Source organism: Alosa sapidissima, chromosome 20 (genome assembly GCF_018492685.1).
Source record: "Alosa sapidissima isolate fAloSap1 chromosome 20, fAloSap1.pri, whole genome shotgun sequence".
Classification (NCBI taxonomy): domain Eukaryota; kingdom Metazoa; phylum Chordata; class Actinopteri; order Clupeiformes; family Clupeidae; genus Alosa; species Alosa sapidissima.
The window spans coordinates 14,012,054-14,033,145 of record NC_055976.1 but is presented as its reverse complement, the minus strand read 5'-3'; the positions used below and the strand labels follow the sequence as shown (position 1 = coordinate 14,033,145).

At 46.3% G+C, this 21,092-nt stretch overlaps 1 protein-coding gene across 1 annotated transcript in view; it reads left to right on the top strand.

The window, feature by feature from the left end:
- The window catches only part of LOC121694939 (teneurin-1-like), a 206,212-nt gene that overhangs the window by 61,618 nt on the left and 123,502 nt on the right, over window positions 1–21,092 (top strand). The window contains 1 exon segment of the mRNA XM_042075340.1: window positions 3,349–3,587. Coding sequence (XP_041931274.1) covers window positions 3,349–3,587 — 239 coding nt within the window.

Below are 21,092 nucleotides of genomic sequence, written 5' to 3'. Positions count from 1 at the left end.
GGGACGTGGTTTGATAAATAATATGTTTGCATTTTTAATGAAGGCCTGGTAACAGTTGAATTCCGCCATTAAACTGAGCAAAGATGAGATTGGCAGCCAGCCAGCCATGAAGAAAGGTTTTTAATAAGATATGAATCTGTCCATAATTAGATCCTTTTCTCTCATTTAAAAGAGAGAGACAGACAGAGTGTGGGAGGGAGGCATGAGGAGAGAGAGAGAGAGACAGAGATTGCAGAGATTGAGAGAGAGAGACATCAAGAGAGAGAGAAGAGCTGGGGAAATAATAATGCCATGGCAAATGAAATGAGATTAATTATTAGTTAAATATAGATATCTGGACAAAGTATATCAAAGGTCAAGTATAAGTATGTATCATTATGTATAACTAATGCATGTATACACTTTCAGTATGCTTCATTTGCCATGCATATTGTGCCTAGATGGCAAAAGACCAAAGCCCCCCCCATGCTATGGCGACAATTAATGTCATCCTGCTCGGCTCTTCAGCATTCACAGCCACACTTGCCCTCTCAAACAAATAGAAAACAACACAAACGTTCAAGATGTATTTTGTGAGCATTTTCTGATTGTTTGCTTACATGTGGACAAGTGAGACACACCCCCTCCTCCATGCCAGGAAAAAAAAAGCGGGAAAAAAAGAAAAGGATTGTCACCCCTCTTTAAGGCGTTTTAATTACTGGTAATTGACTTGGGCTCAGTCAATCTTCAGCGAGCACCACACATAGCGATGAGACAAGGTGACAAGGCAGGAGGAAGGATAATTGATAAGCAGTGGTGAAGAACGGCTCCCTCTCGACAGCTGGGCGAGGTCAGGGGTGAGACAGAATGAGCTACAGCTCCTCTCCGTCTCTTTCTTTCTTTTGTTCTTTCACTCTCTCTCTTCTTTTCATTCGCTCGATTCATTATTCTGTTCCTTTATCTTTGTTTATCTCTCTCTAGCTGACACACACAAACACACACACACAGACACACACACACGCATGCTCAAATGAGGACACTCCTACACTCACTCTGTTACACGCACTCTCCTACACGAACATGTGTATACTTACATGCCTTAGTCTCTCTATTTCTCTCTCTCACACACACACGCATACACGGTTGCACACACACCATGCTTGCACACACACGCACACATGCACACACACATACACACACACATGCACACATGCACACATGCACACACGCTTGCACGCACATACACACACACACACACACACACACAGTTCTGTTTGGCACCTAATTGCTGCGTGATGTTTCGTTTACAGTACTAATCCTGCAGCTCATATCGGTCCACCATGTTTTGTCACTCCCAATTATCCGAGCCCTCTGGGTGGAGGCGTGCCACCGAGGTCATTGCATGGTCTTTAGCCCGCTTTCCCTGACAGTAATCCACAGCATTAAGTGAATCTGTGTGTATTAATATGGGCTTTTCCACAGCTACATTAGCTACGTTTTAGCCTCCTAACTACATGCGGATTAGCTCGTTCACACGATGGACACTATAGGCACAATGTAGCATGCAGCCTACGTACGTAAGCACAGATGGACCAAAGAATCACCGGCCCGCCGCCTTTGATGCTGAAGTTTTCTAATGGCAGTAAGCTGAGTGAAGTGGAGAAGAAAAAAAAAAGGCATCAAAGCCATCGATTGAAAAGGCATCAAAGTTGTCAGTTGAGAAGGCACCAGGAAATGGAAAGTGCGCATGTCTGTGGACCAGAGATTGGAAGGACGGTGTTGTGGGGGCTGCTGGTGGGGGGGGGGAGTAGAGAGAGGGGCACACAATGGGATCCTAATTGAAATGTGCACTACTTTTCATCATCTTGAAAAGTTAAGAATAGTGCCATCATCTAGCTGCCTCCTAGCCTCCTGAAGTGCGGTAACACTCATTTTCTGGCTGGAGACCCAGGGGAAATATGGCAGCCGATATGAGATTTGAGCTTGTTGGGTGTAGCCTGTGGATATTGTCTTCAAAAGACCACAAAATGTGCAGAGAATTTATAAATAAAATATGAATAAAAAGGGAAAAAAGGGTTATTCAGCGTCATTTTCAAAGTGAAAAATGTATTCAGGTAATAAAAAATAGATTTGGATAAGATTTGTAATGTACTGTGTGATTGTCTGGATTTTGTCTCAATTTTATTGTAAAGCGTTATCAGGAGACCTTAATGGAAAGTTCTCTGGGTTTGAGTAGTTGTTCCCTCCCCTCTTCTCCTCTTCTCCTCCTCCTCCTCCTCCTCCTCCTCTGTTTGCCCTTTTGCGGTGACCTTGGAGCTGTGGTTTCACACTCACCCACAGCTCCGGCTGGCACTCCGACAATATGGATATCCCGGTGCCCCCTTCACAATGGGTCCCTGCCCCCAACACACACACACACACACACACACACACACACACACACACACACACACACACACACACACACGCGCACACAAACGCACAGACATCTACACCTTTACACATTTCCTCTGGCCACAGAGTGAAAAAAAATAGAGTGTTTAAGGTTAGATAAGAAAAGAGGAAGAAGACATTGTGATAGAGAGCAGTTACTGGGATGATAGAGCAAAAGAAGGAGGGATGGAGAGAAGAGGAGAGAACGGGAGGGAGAGAGAACGAGAGTAAAGGAGAGGGGAGGGCAGGGGAGGAGGAGAGGGGAACTGAGGAGAAGAGATGTGCTCATATTTGCTGGAGTTGGCACACAGTGTTAATATTGCAGCGCATCCTGGGTTCTCCCCTCTGGTGAGCTGGCCTGCTGTGAAATCCTTGCTCAGACCCTGGAATACGTTCACTCGCAGGCATTATAAATATAGTGTGTGTGTGTGTGTGTGTGTGTGTAGAGGATAGAGAGAAGAGAGAGAGGGAGGGAGAGTCTGTGGGTGAGCCTCTGTCAGTGGAAATGTGAGTTGCAGTTGCCATTACATTTTATGACATGTTTTCCTCAAGCATTTCCTTCTGAAAGTAAAACATTAAAGCACACCAAAAAAAAAGCAAAATGCCTCTTCTCCTTGAACCTTTTCTCTTGCAGCCTTTCATGAGCGCTTGGCATTTGTATGACCTTTTTTGTTGAGGTCGACAATCTCATCTAGAATGTTAATTCATTTTTCTGTATTTTGTCTGCCACCAATCCCACAGCAGCTAGCTACAGAGAGTTTGTCCTCAACATGAGCTTTTACTGGTACTCAGCTTCACTTCCACTGTTCAATTAATCTTTCATTGCAACACAGCATGTTTCTGTAACTTGCAACATTTGCTCAAATAAATTAAAATGGAATGGATGAAAATTAAATGGACTCTTTTTTGGGGGGTGGGGGGTTTGATGATTTTCAGGCACTTCCTGTTCAAGCACGGCTCGGGCTCCTCGACCCTGCTGAGTGCGGCCAATCAGAACTACCCGCTGACCTCCAACACGGTGTACTCTCCGCCCCCGCGCCCCTTACCCAGAAGCACCTTCTCCAGACCGATGTTCACGTTCAACAAGCCCTACAAGTGCTGCAACTGGAAGTGTACGGCCCTCAGCGCCTCGGCCATCACAGTCACCCTCGCCCTGCTCCTCACCTACGTCATCGGTAAGCACCGGACTCTGTTATTCCTTTTTAAACTCACTGGCAGTCCCTTTTTACTGTCGCTCCTACCTCTCTTTCTCTCTTTCTCTCTTTCTCCATGTCTCATTCTCTCTCTCACTCGTTATTGTTTTGTATACAGAAATGTTGTATACTTCTCTGCAGACATTAAACCTACACTCATGTACACACACACTAACATGCTAACACTAAAACTATGCTATATATATATATTTATTATATACATTTTACACACACACACACACACACACACACACACACACACACACACACACACACACACACACACACGCACACACACAGTATTTCAAGACAAGCACCAGACTGCACCCCTATTCCCTCTAGCTCCCTTGTGCTAGATCTTGCCCTGCCGTATTTTACCCAAACTGATGTTTTTTGTTATTAGATTTTTTAATCGTGCACTACTCTCTTTCTCTCTCTCCCTCCCTCTCCTATCTTATTCTACCTCTCTCCCTGCAACCATTTTTTCCTTCCTTTACCTCCACTGCGCTCAAGGTCAAATTTAACTGAGCCACACGTTAAGATTAATTTCTGGCTTGAACAGTTGTATTCCATTATTGCAAGGGGCCCTGTTAATTAGGCTGTTACTGCGATGCATGATAGATCATCTTAGAATGCCATCAGGAAGTAAATGGAGCTGGTGTCCCTCATTTCCCTTCGGAGTTTCCAGTTTTTTTATCATTTAGTTGGAGAAATACAATAGTGCAGTGGACAGGGCAGGGAAGGAGGGAGGTAAGCGAATCATTCCTGTTCGTCGCAAATTAAGTTAGCCAACCAGCAACAGCAACAAGCCCCGAACAAGGCAATTAGATCCTATATCCAATCATTTAACATAACCCCGCACAGGGAAGGTGTTTTTGTTATTTAGTTGGAGAAATACAACAGTGCAGTGGGCAGGGCAGGGTAGGCCTCTCTCTCTCTCTCTCTCTCTCTCTCTCTCTCTCTCTCTCTCTCTCTCTCTCTCTCTCTCTCTCTCTCTCTCTCTCTCTCTCTCTCTCTCTCGTGGTATATTGCCTGTGCCTGGGGTGTTTGTTTTAAATGCAGGTTATATCAGAGTGCACCATGTGCCAAAGTGCTACCACAGATTTCCTTCCGTTACTGTACTGTAGCATCTCACAGGCTATGAGAAAGAGAGAGCAAGAGAGAGAGAGAAAATGGTAGAAAGAGGGAGAGATCAGCCTACCCTACGCACACACACATGTGCACACAGACTGCAAAGACGTCTCAATCATCATGCCAGTCTTTTGGGCTTCTCCTTGGCCTCAGAGGCTCGAGGTCCTTGCGTGACCATCAGTTTTGTTTCGCACAGACCTCATTTCTTTCCTTTCAGTTTTTTTTATCTTTCCCTCCTTCATTCTTCCTTTCTTCCTCTTCTTCCTGTGCTGTCAGGAGCGCTGGAGAGAGGCATTATGTGGCGGTCGTTATTTATAACCCTCAGCACACCCCTCAGGAGGTTAACAAAGATGTCGATTGGTGGTGCACGCAGGGCCACGGCGTGGAGAATACATTAGCTCTTTGTCAAGCTGCAGTAGGACGCCACAGTCCTCCACCTTCTCTCTCACACATGCTCTACCTCTACCTCCACCTTCTCTCTCTCACACACGCTCTATCTCTACCTCCACCTTCTCTCTCACACACACGTTCTTTCTCTACCTCCACCTTCTCTCTCACACACACGTTCTATCTCTACCTCCACCTTCTCTCTCACACATGCTCTATCTCTACCTCCACCTTCTCTCTCACACATGCTCTATCTCTACCTCCACCTTCTCTCTCACACACACGTTCTATCTCTACCTCCACCTTCTCTCTCACACATGCTCTATCTCTACCTCCACCTTCTCTCTCTCACACACATTCTTTCTCTACCTCCACCTTCTCTCTCACACACACGTTCTATCTCTACCTCCACCTTCTCTCTCACACATGCTCTATCTCTACCTCCACCTTCTCTCTCACACACACGTTCTTTCTCTACCTCCACCTTCTCTCTCACACACACGTTCTATCTCTACCTCCACCTTCTCTCTCACACATGCTCTATCTCTACCTCCACCTTCTCTCTCACACATGCTCTATCTCTACCTCCACCTTCTCTCTCACACATGCTCTATCTCTACCTCCACCTTCTCTCTCACACACACGTTCTATCTCTACCTCCACCTTCTCTCTCACACATGCTCTATCTCTACCTCCACCTTCTCTCTCTCACACACATTCTTTCTCTACCTCCACCTTCTCTCTCACACACACGTTCTTTCTCTACCTCCACCTTCTCTCTCACACACACGTTCTTTCTCTACCTCCACCTTCTCTCTCACACATGCTCTATCTCTACCTCCACCTTCTCTCTCACACACACGTTCTTTCTCTACCTCCACCTTCTCTCTCACACACACGTTCTATCTCTACCTCCACCTTCTCTCTCACACATGCTCTATCTCTACCTCCACCTTCTCTCTCACACACATGCTCTATCTCTACCTCCACCTTCTCTCTCACACATGCTCTATCTCTACCTCCACCTTCTCTCTCACACATGCTCTATCTCTACCTCCACCTTCTCTCTCACACACATGCTCTATCTCTACCTCCACCTTCTCTCTCACACACACGTTCTTTCTCTACCTCCACCTTCTCTCTCACACATGCTCTATCTCTACCTCCACCTTCTCTCTCACACACACGTTCTTTCTCTACCTCCACCTTCTCTCTCACACATGCTCTATCTCTACCTCCACCTTCTCTCTCACACACACGTTCTTTCTCTACCTCCACCTTCTCTCTCACACACACGTTCTATCTCTACCTCCACCTTCTCTCTCACACATGCTCTATCTCTACCTCCACCTTCTCTCTCACACATGCTCTATCTCTACCTCCACCTTCTCTCTCACACACACGTTCTATCTCTACCTCCACCTTCTCTCTCACACATGCTCTATCTCTACCTCCACCTTCTCTCTCTCACACACATTCTTTCTCTACCTCCACCTTCTCTCTCTCACACACGTTCTTTCTCTACCTCCACCTTCTCTCTCACACATGCTCTATCTCTACCTCCACCTTCTCTCTCACACATGCTCTATCTCTACCTCCACCTTCTCTCTCTCACATGCGCTCTATCTCTACCTCCACCTTCTCTCTCTCACACACGTTCTTTCTCTACCTCCACCTTCTCTTTCTCACACACATTCTTTCTCTACCTCCACCTTCTCTCTCTCACACACATTCTTTCTTTACCTCCACCTTCTCTCTCTCACACACGTTCTTTCTCTACCTCCACCTTCTCTCTCTCACATGCACTCTTTCTCTACCTCCACCTTCTCTCTCTCACACACGTTCTTTCTCTACCTCCTCCCTCATGCTCTCTCTTCTCATTCACTACTCTTTCTCTTTCTCCCCCTCATATCATTTTCTACCCCCTCCCTTTCTCCTCCTCCTCCTCCTCCTCCTCCTCCTCCTCCCTTTCTCACTCTCTACCCTCTGCCTCACTCTCCTTCTTTCTCTCCCTTTTCCCCTCTCTCTCCTTTCCTTCTCTCCCCCTCTCTCTCCCCTCTCGCCTTCTCAACCCCCTCTGTCACTCTCCTCTCCTTCTCTACCTCCCCCCTTCGTCTCCCTCTTTCCTTCTCTACCTACTGTATTCTACCCCCGGCCTCTCTCTGTTTTTCTTTCTTTTCTACCCCCCCCCCCCCTCTCTGCCCCCATATCATCACCTACCAGTGCTGCTGGCGACACTACCATGGCTGTCATTAGGGAAGGGTTGGGAGGGAAGGAGGGAGGTAAGCGAATCATTCCTGTTCGTCACAAATGAAGTTAGCCAACCAGCAACAGCAACAAGCACTGAACAAGACAATTAGATCCTATATCCAATCATTTACATAACCCCGCACAGGGAAGGTGTTTGCTTGGGAGTAATGATGCGGGGGAAGCTAAAACCAAAGGAGACCTAAGTATGCCTGGACGCACGTATACACACACACACACACACACACATACACACACACACACACACACACACACACACAAGCATGCACAGAACAAAGTGGTCTCTCCTGCACAAACAGTCACAGATATGTAGACACACATTTATTCAGGTACTTAATTTACACACACACACACACACAATGACTGGACTTTCCCACATATTTGCCCCTCTCCCCCCATGCTGCTTTATGCTCTGTGAATTGCTCTGTTAATTTGTTGACTTGCATCTCGGACACTATTCCTCTCGGACGTTTATTGTATTACTTAAGTGCTTCCCAGCAGACTGCATCGCTACAATGACAAATGGCAAACACAGTGTGTGTGTGCAGACCACAAGTGCTTTGCGCCTCCAACTGATTAAGTGTTAATCGGTGTGAGTGTATGTGTGTGTGTGTGTGTGTGTGTGTGTGTGTGTGTGTGTGTGTGTGTGTGTGTGTATGTATGTGTGCTTGTGTGTGTGTGTGTGTATGTGTGTGTGTGTGTGTGTGTGTGTGTGTGTGTGTGTGTGTGTGTGTGTGTGTGTGTGTGTGTGTGTGTGCGTGTTTGCATGTTTCTATTCACGTCGGTGTGGGTGCCCCCATACCCATGCCGGCATGTCTCTCCAGTCTCCCGGCTGAGGGTGCCTTTGCAAACGCACACAGTAATGGATGTCATGTCAGCCCACATTAAAATGCATATTACTCACGGAGATGGGAAAATAAATCATTTTCTTGCCAGCAATGAAAAATAAATACCTAATAAATAAATAAACTCACACTAAGTTCAGGCAGGTTGGATCCTGAACCGGGCTGTTTGTGTGAGTGTGTGTTTTTCTTTTCTTTTTTTTTGGGTGGGGGGGGGGGGGTTCTATGCTATTTATTGGAGGTGCCACTCAAGTAGGGTACGTCCGGGGCAAATTACGACGGGGCAATATACCACCTGCCAGGACAGTGGAGGGAGGAGTGGCAGGGGTGAGTTTGGGTGACACCGGGGGCCAGCGGGGGAGGGGGTGGGGCGAGGAGTGTTTAGGTGACTCCATGACCCCCGTTGGGAGAGGCGAAGGAGCCACGCTGGGTTTATCACTAGCTCAGCCAGAGTGGCAGAAGCCTTTGACAGAGCCCAATGTCTCTGAGCCCTGGGAGGTGCTGTCCTTCGCTCTCTCTCTCTCTCTCTGTCTCTCTTTCTCTCTCACTCTCTTTCTTTTTTTCACTCCCTCTCTCTCTCTCTCTTGCTTTCTCCATACCCTTCTCTCTCCCTCTTTCTCTTACTCTCTTGTTTTGATTTTTTCTCTCTCTTCCTCTCTCTCTCAATCTTTCTGTCTGCCTCCCTCTATCGCTCCCTTTTAATATCCTCTCTCGTTCCCTCCATCCATCCATCAGGGCCACCCCAGGAACCCACTTCCAATGCTCATCACAGCTGCTTCGACAGAAATCAGCCTAGTTTCTGTGCTGCCCTACTACCGTCTCTGCAGATATATTATTTATGTCGTATTGTTTATATATTCACCTTTTTGAAGGAGAATAAATCTAGTGCCTACTTGTCTCTCGTGAAACAGTACACATGCTGTGATGTGGAATGGACACAAAAAAAGCAGATGAAAAATAACTTTTAATTTAGTATTTTTTGGAACTCGTGTTTGGATGAGAACAGCCATGCTGGTCGGTTCTGCATCGCAAACTATTTTCTCCTAAAATATACAGTATTTGCACCCTCATGGAGAAAAAACATTACAAGGAAGAACGTTTTCTTGGTTTGCATCCTTTCTGATAGCTTAGAAGCACACTCCATTCACCAACAATGTGGTGATGTCTACACAGAGTAAGATTCTGGCTGGCTAACTCGTGAAAACTGATGTTCAAATTGAGACAAAAGGAGAAAGCAAGAGTGTGGTTCAAAGGGGCCTATTTAGCATTTTGTCTTGTTTTTGGCATAGTCCTGGGCCAGATGTGAGTGTGTGAGTGTGAAAAGTCACGAGGGAATCATCTTGTATTCCAGTGACTGAGGTTTCTCGTCATGTCGAGTGGTGTGTCATCCTCTGCCTCCCGGACTGAACCGACAAGCGATTCAGTGACTCAGTGGTTCAGGAGACTGCAGCTGTTGAATTAGACATGCTTTCCAAACCAGAGGTCGCATGCTTGGAGACCTACTTTTACCCACTTATGCTTGCCTTCTCACACGTGCCTTTTTGCCTTTTATACCGTCCCCCTCTAGAACCTCTAGTCTAGCATTCCTTTTTTCACATTTTTTACTTTCTGTTTAGTTTTAAACGCTGACTTAGAGTGGCTGTGCAGTGACCAATTTTGCAAACGCAGCCTACAAAAAGAGGTTCTATTTGTATGTATTTGTATCAAGGGTAAGTATATAATAACACCTATCTTTTCCTTATACCTCTCCATCACAATCTAACAGTGGATAGCTCTTTGTAATCCATTATGAGGGTCTCTATCCCTCTCCCGTTCTCTTTCACATTCTGCTCTTTTGAAGATGTTTTTCATCATCCTTCACTTAGCCCTCCACTCAGTGGGAAACAGTATTTCCAATAAATCACCCTCAGGAGAACCTCCTAGAAACGAGAAACTCACATGCCTCCTCTGACTATTTTTTTTTGTCCCTGCTAAGCCGTATTTCCATAGTTTGTGTTCACAGGGGTTTGTATTAAAGGCTCTGGCTTCTGCGGACTCCATATTCCTTTGTCTCCTGCTGGGGATAAACCCGCAGAATCAACAGAGGAGGGCCTGACGATAGAATGTTCTAGACCAGCAGCGCTTAGGACAAAAACACACAAACTCTCTCTCTCTTTCTCTTTCTCTTTCTCTTTCTCTTTCTCTTTCTCTTTCTCTCTCTGTCTCTCTCTCTCTCTCTCTCTCTCTCCCACACACTCACACACACAACCAGAAAACCCCTTGTAAAGCCCCCACACTCGTCCAATAACATTAGGTGTGTTTGTCTTGCCTAACGGGCCCTGTTTGTGTGTTGCCAACTGAAAACACCTGCTTTGCTGTCAAAGCAATGGCAAAAAGACAATCACCCATGAAAATATCCATTACCCTGTTTTGATAAATGTTGTCACGCACCTTTAGCAGTCTTCTAATAGCACAACCTTTTTGTGTCTTTCACACACACACACACACACACACACACAGACACATGCATTCATGCAAACACGCAACACACACACATATACACACACACACACACACATAAACTTTCGCAATTCCCATTGTGAGCCCTTTACATATGCAGTCTCACCAAACTACACCCACCCACACAGGACACCGTGTGACAACTGAGGTAATTGTGAAACACCTGAACACAATGATTTATAATTAATGTGATACATTTTTAAAAGGCAGACTGGAGCGCATAATAGAGTGTGGTGGAATTTTAATGTGGCTCTTGCTTTAGGTAAGACTCAATATTCACTCATTTCCTTCCCCGCAAACGAATATGCAAATGTAATGAGTTCTCTATCAGATGGCCGGGGCGCTATGGCAACCTACTGATACCCGAGTGGCAGAGGCGAGGAGAAAAGGCCAAAAATGCACACACACACACACACACACACACACACACACACACACACACACACACACACACATTCGCACAGAAACACACTTGAGAAATGACGATACAAAATTACTTGAATGGAATATCAAAGCAGACACACACACCACAAAATGACTGGAGACGGGAGACTGTTCACTCTCTTAAAGCATTTATCTATGCTTCTTATTCTCTCTCTCTCTCTCTCTCTCTCTCTCTCTCTCTCTTTCACACACACACACACACACACACACACACACACACACACACACACACACATACACACACACACACACACACACACACACACACACACACACACACACACAGAAATAGACAGAGAATGCACAGCCAATCTTATTCAAATGCACTGAATGGAATTTCACAGCAATCAGTGAATGACACATAAATGGCAAAATCACTTGAGAGGAGAGGAATCTTCCTGCTTCAAAATCAGCCTGCACACGCATGCAATGAATCACACATACACTTATGCAACTGGGACTCGCACATGTCATGAACCTATACACACTCACACAAACACACACACACTCAGAGAAACCATCTCTCTCTCTTGACACCTGTTGTTGACAACTATCTCACTTTTGAAACATTTCCATTGACAGTCCTTCTAAGGGAGCTTCAGTGCGGGCACAGAGAGAGTCTGACCGACAGTGGTGTGTGCCATGTGTGTTGAGGGACTATATCTTTGCACACTGGTATAGATGGATATGTAAAGGTTTCTGTGTCTCGGCATTACAGTAATAAGCTCGGTGAATTAGGGTGTATCCCTAATTGTGTGTGTGTGTCTGTGTGTCTGTGTTTGTCTGTGTTTGAGAGACAGAAAAAGAGAGAGAGAGAGAGAAAGAGAGAGATTTCAGGAGGAAAACAACTGACATGGAGCTAAAGGCCTCTAGAAGCAGACATTTTGTCTATGAAAATATTTTAAGTCTTTCTTTCTTTCTTTCTTTCTTTCTTTCTTTCTTTCTTTCTTTCTTTCTTCCTTCATTTTACACACATTTTGTGTATGTACAGTATTCATGGGCCTGAGGGTGGTTGTATCTATCAGTCCGTATCAAATCGCTTGATGCGTTTCAGGTAATGACGCGAGAGTGAGGGTTTTGAAGGTGATACTGTGTGTGTGTGTGTGTGTTTTGTGTGTGTGTGTGTGTGTGTGTCTGAGGGGCCGGGATGAACTGAGTGGGGTAATCTTAAAAGGAGCCTTGTTCTCCCCCGGGGAGCAGGAAAGATCATGATTCTCTCAGTTCATTAAGGGCTGTTAAAGGATATCTGTCAGATGGGCTATTGGTTCAGCCGCCTGAAAAGTGTGATAATCAATAGGACTTGCTAATGTCAAAGTCAGGATAGGTGGAGGGGTTGGAGAGGGTGGAGGGGCTGGAGATGGAGGTTGGAGGTTGGTGTTGCGTTGCAATGCATTGTCAGGAGTGGGAACACGAGGCCATGGCAGGACTCAAAACTCCATCTGCAGAAATTCCAGAGTGCTTCACCTCTGCTGCTCCGAGTCCAGCTCTGAGTACACTACCATCATGCTCCATTGCAGCCGTATCGATTATTTCAATGTGTCTTTGACCCTAACACACACACCTACACACACACACACACACACACACACACACACACACACACACACACACACACACACACACACACACTAGCACACACACCTACACACGCACACATACTGTATACAGCACATGAATACAGACAGTACACATACTGTAGATGAATGTGCACATACACACACCCTCACTGACACACACACAAACACATACACACACATATACAGTACATGATATACATAGTTGAATGCACACATACGTGCAAATGTACAAACATACACATACACACACACACACACACACACACACACACACACACACACACACACACACACACATCCAGGAAAGGCCATCTCATGTCTGACCCGTGCTCTGGCTACAAAACCAGCAGCTGGTCTTTTGGCTCCCAGGGCAGAAGGCCGTGGCCCAGGGCCGTGTCATGAATTATTCCTGAGTCTGGTGGAAAAGCCGACCGACCGACGCTTGCCACTCACCCGCATCAAATGCCTCCCTCCAGTGTTACAGCGTCCAGCTGGGATGGGCTGCCTGGATCAACACCGCCATCTCTGACCTGGCCTCAGAAGGCTGAAGCCACATACACTCCTACTCATACACACTAGCACACACACACACATACTGTACACACACACACACACACACACACACACACACACACACACACACACACTAGCACACACACACACTAGCACACACACTAGCACACACACACACACACACACTAGCACACAAGCACACACACACACACACACACACACACACACACACACACACACACAGACACACACACACACACACACACACACACACACACACACACACACATACTGTACACACACACACACACACACACACACACACACACACACACACACACTAGCACACACACTAGCACACACACACACACACACACTAGCACACAAGCACACACACACACACACACACACACACACACACACACACACACAGACACACACACACACACACACACACACACACACACAGACACACACACACACACACACACACACACACACACACACAGACACACACACACACACACACACACACACACACACACACACTTCACACTTTTCACCTACACACCTTGTGCTCTTTAACTCACTTTCAGCAGAGCTAAAAACTCCCCACAGCCTCAGCCCCACCGTCTCCAACTTCTGCTCTGGTACCGCTGCAGGGGGGATCATTTTTTTTTGTTGCTCTGGTACTGCTCTTGGCTCTGCTAACATGACGGTCCGTTAGCTTTGCTGCTACGCTCCTCTCCTCCGAGAGCAACAGGACGAATAAAACTACCCCCCTCCCATCCATCTCACCCCCCACTCCACCTGCCTGCAGCAGTGTAAGACGGCGAGACAGAGTTTTGGGGCCGGGGGGCCAGGGGCCTGAGCCGAGGCGGCGACACGGAGGATTTGAAAGGGAACATGACTCAGCGTTTTGATGCCTAATGAGAGGAACGGAGGGGCCTTGATTGCGCTGACTCGCCCCACAGCTTTCCTCTCTGCCCTCTCTCACTATTTCTCTCTCCTCTCTCTCTCTCTCTCTCTCTCTCTCTCTCTCTCTCTCTCTCTCTCTCTCTCTCTGTCAATCTCTCTCCCTTGCCCTCCATTTGTCTCTCTCTCACTCTCTTGGCTCCTGCATGAGGGAAGGAGGAGGATGCCAGAAGGGAAGAGGAGGTTGGAAAAAGGAGAGAAGTTCTCCAAGGGTGCCATGGCCTTTGCTGTAACTTTCAGGGCCCTGATTCAAGTGAAGGCCAGAGTGCATGGGCTAAAGTCGAACTAATGCTAATTTACTGTTACAGTCTGTAAAAAACGTGTCAGTATCTATTTGCAAATGTAATACCATGACCAGGATCAGCTGAAGAGACAGTGATAGCCAAATTCAAATGTTGTTTTCAGGGGGAAACGGACGCTGATTCCCTAGTTATCACAACATTTACATTGTTTCTCTTTATTGAAGGTTTTGCTGTCACCTGGCTGTTCTTGTTGACTCTTGGACTGTTGGACTTTTGAGCTCTTGATTGTTTTCACTTTCCCCATCCTTTATATCATGGCCCTGTCAGAGACTTTCCTCACCCCCTACAACACAACCTCCACCCTCCCCCACCTCTCTCCCCGTGTCTGTCTCCAGTCTTTGTGTTGCCTGGCACATGTGTGGCTCTGGACCCGGCCCATCCAGAGCTCCATCAGGCCTCCTGTTTCTTGGCCTCGCTGTGCCTTTGTGCCCTGAGCTCTAGTGAAGTCCAGCCAGCTCCTTCCCCTGTTCTGCTCTGGCAGACGGAGATGCCCCCACACCCACCCCCACCCCCACCCCCCATCCCAGTGCTCTCTCACAAGCCATACAGTGACCCGATTTCACCCAACCAGCATTAATTACCCGTAGCAAATTACCCACAACCCTTCTGCATTGAGACATCAACAAAATGCAGTGTCATCTCCTATGAGAGGGCCCCTTCTCACTATGGGAGCTGCATGAACATGAATAATACAGCATGGAATGTGTTGCTTTCAAACAAGGAAAGGCTACTATGTAAATTGCAGTTTATCTCATATCACAAATACATTATCACCATCAGCATTTTTAAAGTGAAATAGTTTATGTTTGGTTACGCGGGGAGATGAAATGAAGTGGACGTGGTACAGATTCCAGACGACCGTGTTTTCTCGCTCCGTCTGCTTGTGGGCTTCAGCTCCTCTGGTTGCAAGGTCCTTTGATGTGAGCCTTTAAAAGAGGGGGGGGGGGCAGCAGGCAGGGCACATGCTGAGTGAGAGGGTGAGATGGGGTGGAGGGGGGTGGGGGGGGGGGGTGTTATCCTCGTGTGGACCAGGGCCGGCGCTCGGCTCGGCGGTCCCTCCGCAGCAGGCTTTAAAGAGTCCCGACCTTTATCGCCTCCATCATAATGAAGCAGCCAGAGAAATATTACCCAGCACAGAGCACGGGGGGATGACTCAACATTTCATGCTCTCTCTCTCTCTCTCTCTCTCTCTCTCTCTCTCTCCCCCTTCTCTCTCTCTAACTCTGTGTCTGTATGTCTCTCTCTTTCCTCCTCATACTATCTCTTTCTTTCTGCCTCTTTCTCTTTTTGTCTCTTTTAATATCTTTCTCAAGCTCTCTCTCTTTCTGTCTCTCTCAATCTCTCTTTCTAATACTAGCTCTTTTTTCACTCTGTCTCTCTCTTTCTCATACAGTCTTTCTCTCTTTGTTTTTCTCTCTTTCCTTCTTTCTCGTTCTGTATTTGTCTTTCTTCCTCCTCTATTTCATTTCTGTTCTTCCCCCTCTATCTCTCAGTCTCTCTGGTGTTCTCTTTTTCCCAGCCTCTCTCTTTCTCTGTCTGTCTGGCTTTTTCTTTGAGTCTCTCCATCTTTATCTCTTCCTCTGTCTGACTCTTTCACTCTCTTTCTGTCACTCTCTCCCTCTCCTACCCTCTGACTCCTAAAACCACTGGGTGCCTCTCCCTTGGCATCTGTCTATCTCTTGATATTTTTTCTCTTTTTTCCCCCATCACAGACTCACTTCACTCTATCAGTAACTCTGTATTTTCTCCTCCCTGTTTTTCACTCTGACTTTCTCTCTCTCTCTCTATCTCTCTCTCTTTCTCTTTCTTTTGATTTCTATCTTTCTTTGCGTCCTCATCTTATGCTATCTTGAGGTCTGTTTCACTGCTCTTGCTCATACTCCCCCCTTCTCTGCCCATCTTCCCCATCGCTGCCTGTCCCTCCCAGTGTATGTTTGTATAATATTGAAAGGTCTAGCAGATGGTAGGTCCTCACAAACACAGAAATATAGAGAAACACACACACACACACACACACACACACACATACATAGTCAGCCACAAACTGTTTCTTTTTTTCTCATATGCACACACACACACACACACACACACACACACATACATAGTCAGCCACAAACTGTTTCTTTTTTTCTCATATGCACACACACACACACACACACACACACAGTCATACACAACAGCAGTTAGGGCGGCGGGCTCCTCTCCACCCCTGCACATCCCTGACAGGCCTGACAGCAGCATTAATACTCTTCAAGGAAGTGGCCGGAGAGGGAGTGAGCAGAGCGCTCCAGCGACGGCCCGCAAAGAATAGCAGGAAGAATACCCTCCTTTCCCACCCTCCTTCCCACAAGTCAGAGCAGCAGCAGCAGCAGGCAGAGAGGGAGAGAACAACACAGCTCAGCCATGATGGGGTCCTCTGTGCCCTACTGATGGAAGCCCATTCTAGGCTGATGTCTCTGTCATCCTTGGGCAGAGGCTGATTAAGTTACTTGGGTAGCCCCTGCAGAGGGGAGGCTGGGGAGATGCACTCTAGAACGCAAGAATGGATGAAAAACTTTATTTACGCACCATCAAAACACCAATATAACCGTGTCAAGCAGACATTACCAGCTAAACACCAGCCTATACCTGAGCCATGGATGGTAGCTACTCCTCCCCTCTCATCCCCGTGGAAAGGAGGCTGGCACTCTACAAGATAAAAAAGAAAGATTCAGTGATTGAATGAATGAATGAATGAATGGATGAAAGAAAGAAAGAAAGAAAGAAAAATAAAGAATAAATGATTGAATGAAAGGGTTATTCTAGATGCAGGTCAGAGCGGTAAAAGTTAAAAAGTGCCATAATTTATGGGCTTGTTTGTTCACTCAGATCCTCCGCTGCTAATTTGCCACTAATTAACGGTGAATTAAATGTGAATTGCAAATGCAGGGGGAGTGAGGATAATGATAAGGTTTATTTTGATTTAACGTGCCGAGATTGATCTGCGAATGAAAATTAAATTCACCAATTTCATTGGACGGGGAGGCCCATGGCATCTGTTTTGCAAACTGCCTCTCACTTGGTGTCAATCAATATACTTTTTCATCCATTTTGTGTGTGAATCGGTTTGCTTTTCCAAGATGAATGGAGTTGTACTCAGGCAGGCTGAAGAAAGCATATTTAAAAAGGCGTAGTGCCACTTGAGCTCACTCGTTTCATCAATAAGCTTGTTTTTTCTCCCATTTGATATCCTGCAACGCGCCAGCCTAACACCCTTCCCTGTTCCACCCTCAACCCCAACCCCCACTCACTCACCCCCCAGAGACTGGCCTAAGCCTACGTAGCTGACCGTCTTTACCCTGACTCCCAGAGAGAATGCTTCAAATACAATTTCAACTGCAGCCAGAATCTAATCAACTGTCACCCTGTCCCCCTCAGCAATCATAAGTTGGGAGTAAGCGTTTGGAGAGAGATAGAGAGAGAAAGAAGGAGAGAGAGAGAGATTCTGCTGACAAACAAACAGCCAGGCAGCAATGAAGAGCAGGGTGAATACACAACCTCCCTTTGCACCAGGCATTCGCTCCAGGCAAATACACAGTTTTTTTTTTTTCTTTTTTGGGCAACTCCACTTATTTGCATGTCTTGTTTGTTTATTTATTTATTTATTTACTTATTTTTTTCTGCTGCTGCTGTTGCAGACTCGTCTATTTCATTTGGAAACCTGGGTGATAAAAAAAAACAAAAAAAAACGACCAGGCCACATTACTTCCTATAACAGACGGCTTTAAATGTTAACTACAGATTCCTTCCCTCACAGACCCACAAATTTAGCCACAATCACTCAGGAGGGTCCAGTGATGATCATACAAGCGCACACTCACACTCACACTCACACTCACACACACAAACACACACACACACACACACACACACACACACACACACACACACACACACACACACACACACACACACACACACAAACACAAGACACACACACACACACACACACACACATACACACACACGCACACACAAACACAACACACACACACACACACACACACACACACACACAAACACACACCACACACTCACCCCTTTCCCTGAACTCCCATGCCCTTACCGTACCCCTTGGCGATGTCCGTAGGCCGGTGGACATTATCATGTGTGTGTGAGGCTGTGGACTTGGACTAATTGAAATCTCTGTGTGTTTTGGCATTAGGAGAACTTGCTTGGGAATGGTGGCGAGAGATCAAAACACACACACACACACACACTCACACACTTGCACAGACACACTTACACACTTACACTTACACACACACACACACACACTTGCACAGACACACTTACACACACAATTACAATTATACACACACACTTACACACAGACACTTGCAGACACACTTACACACACAATTACATGTACAATTACACACACACACACACACACACACACACACACACACACACACACACGCGCGCACAGACTCGTTTTCCCCCTGCTAGAGACAATCCCTCCTCCTTGAGTTAATCCCCCTCCAGGAGCGCTGAAGTGACTGTTTTACCGGGCGTTTGGTGGCAGCTCGCGGCTCGGCTAAGGTCACCGGTGGACGAGAGGAAAGATGATGAGGTTGCGCGCGAGGTGCGGCCGGCGTTTAGCTGGGGTGCTGGCCTCCCAGCGGAGGTAGATTGGGGTTAGTCGCGCCGTAAATGTGCCGTAAAACAAGGCGATGAAGAAGAGAGAGAAGAAGGATGAAGGAGTAGGAAAGCATTAAGGTTTGTGTCTCCGGGAAAGGACAAGGGCAAACACAGGAGAGCACACCTCCTCTAATGAAGCTCTGCGGATAGCCAATGCACGGCCGCAATAAGAGAGGGTCTAGCCAATACTGAGGCACAAGAGGGCCAGAGAAAAGATGGCTGTTCTTCCAGGAGAATGCCCCTGGTGATTGTTAATTGATTGAGATGAATTGCGGGTCTTGTAATTGATGTCTGCATTGTCAACGTTTTATATGAAGTGGGATAGCGAGGATGGTGCAGGGTTATTATACAGTAGTTGCAGTTTCCCTCCTGCACTCGCTGCCGTAAATATGTCGGATGGAAAGTGGCGAGTCTTTTTTTGGCGTCTGAAGGAGTTTTACAATTGGGGCAAGGTGTTTACGAGGGCCTGCTTGGCACCAGCAAACAATGATGTTGAGCAAAGCGAAAAAAGGCACCGGCACAATGACACATTTACGAGGTGGACCACATCACTATAAAAGCCCTGCAGACCCAAAACAGACTGCAATGCACAGTGAGGGAGCATGCAGAATTATAGGCCCAGAACTAAAGTCCTCTTGTACTTCTACCGATATACTGTGCTGAGAAGTTGTGCTAAACGCTGAGATTTGAGTACTAAATGTGTTACTGTATATTGCATGATATTTTTAGCAGCTTCTCTTGTTTCATCAGGTCCCTGTGTGTCAGGGTCATATGTAGGTTAATAACACACATGCATACACATACACATATACTGTACATACACACACACACACACACGCAGACAGAGACACACGTCAGTCAGACAGGGACTTAAGTCTCAGGCAATAGTGGTGTGACTTTTTACTTCTCCTCTCTGCAAAAGTACCTTTTCCATTTTCCGCCACAGTTCTAATTACTGAAGACAAATAAACCATCAGAGGATAGCGGTGGTTCGGTGCGGCCCAGGAGTGCGCACCACGGCTCGCGCGGCTTTTCGACATTCCCCTCCCCACTCCTCCCCGCAGATTTCCATACAGTAACACACTAACATTTCCTGTGCATCTCTCTCCTTTTTCTACCGCTAAAAAAGGGCCGCTCGAAAAGAAGAAAAAAGAGTCCGTACCAATTCTCCGAGCTCATCACACATTTACCATATTTTCAAAGAAAGATAATTTTTCACTACTGAAGTTTAAAAGCAGATGCAAATTGGTTTGAACTACTTTGAGTTTTTAATTAGGTATTCCTCTTCTGCTGGGACCCGAGTGTCTGCATTTCTTAGCAGGCTTTTGTGCTGCCGCGGTGGTGTCACATGTGCTTGCTGCAGACAGGAGAAAGACATTTTAAAGGCTTTGATGTGCTCAGGAAACTTCATCTTGATCTAAATACAAGGCTAATGCAGGAGCGTTGTCCGCTTGCCTGCAACTCCACGGGCCTCGCAAATAGTTTCAGCTCACTTTCATTTCTACAGCTAACTTTGCTTTTGTGGCAGGGGAAATTACTGTATTGGAGAATGGGGAGTATAATGAAATCATGACCATTATTAGTGTAGTATTGTTATACTATTATTGTAATTAGCATTAGGAGTAGTACCAGCAGCAGAAATCATAATAGTAGCAATTGTTGTAGCACTATTATTCAGGGTTTCTACGCAGTATGGAAAACCTGGAAAAGTATGGAATTTGATTTGAGTAATTTCCAGGTCTGGATAAGTATGGAAAAAACAAATAAGGGTATGGAGAAAAATTTGTGTTTCCAGACTATTGCATGTACAGTACTAATCACTTCACTCAGGTCAAAATGAACCATTCCTACTCTCTAGCTTAACTG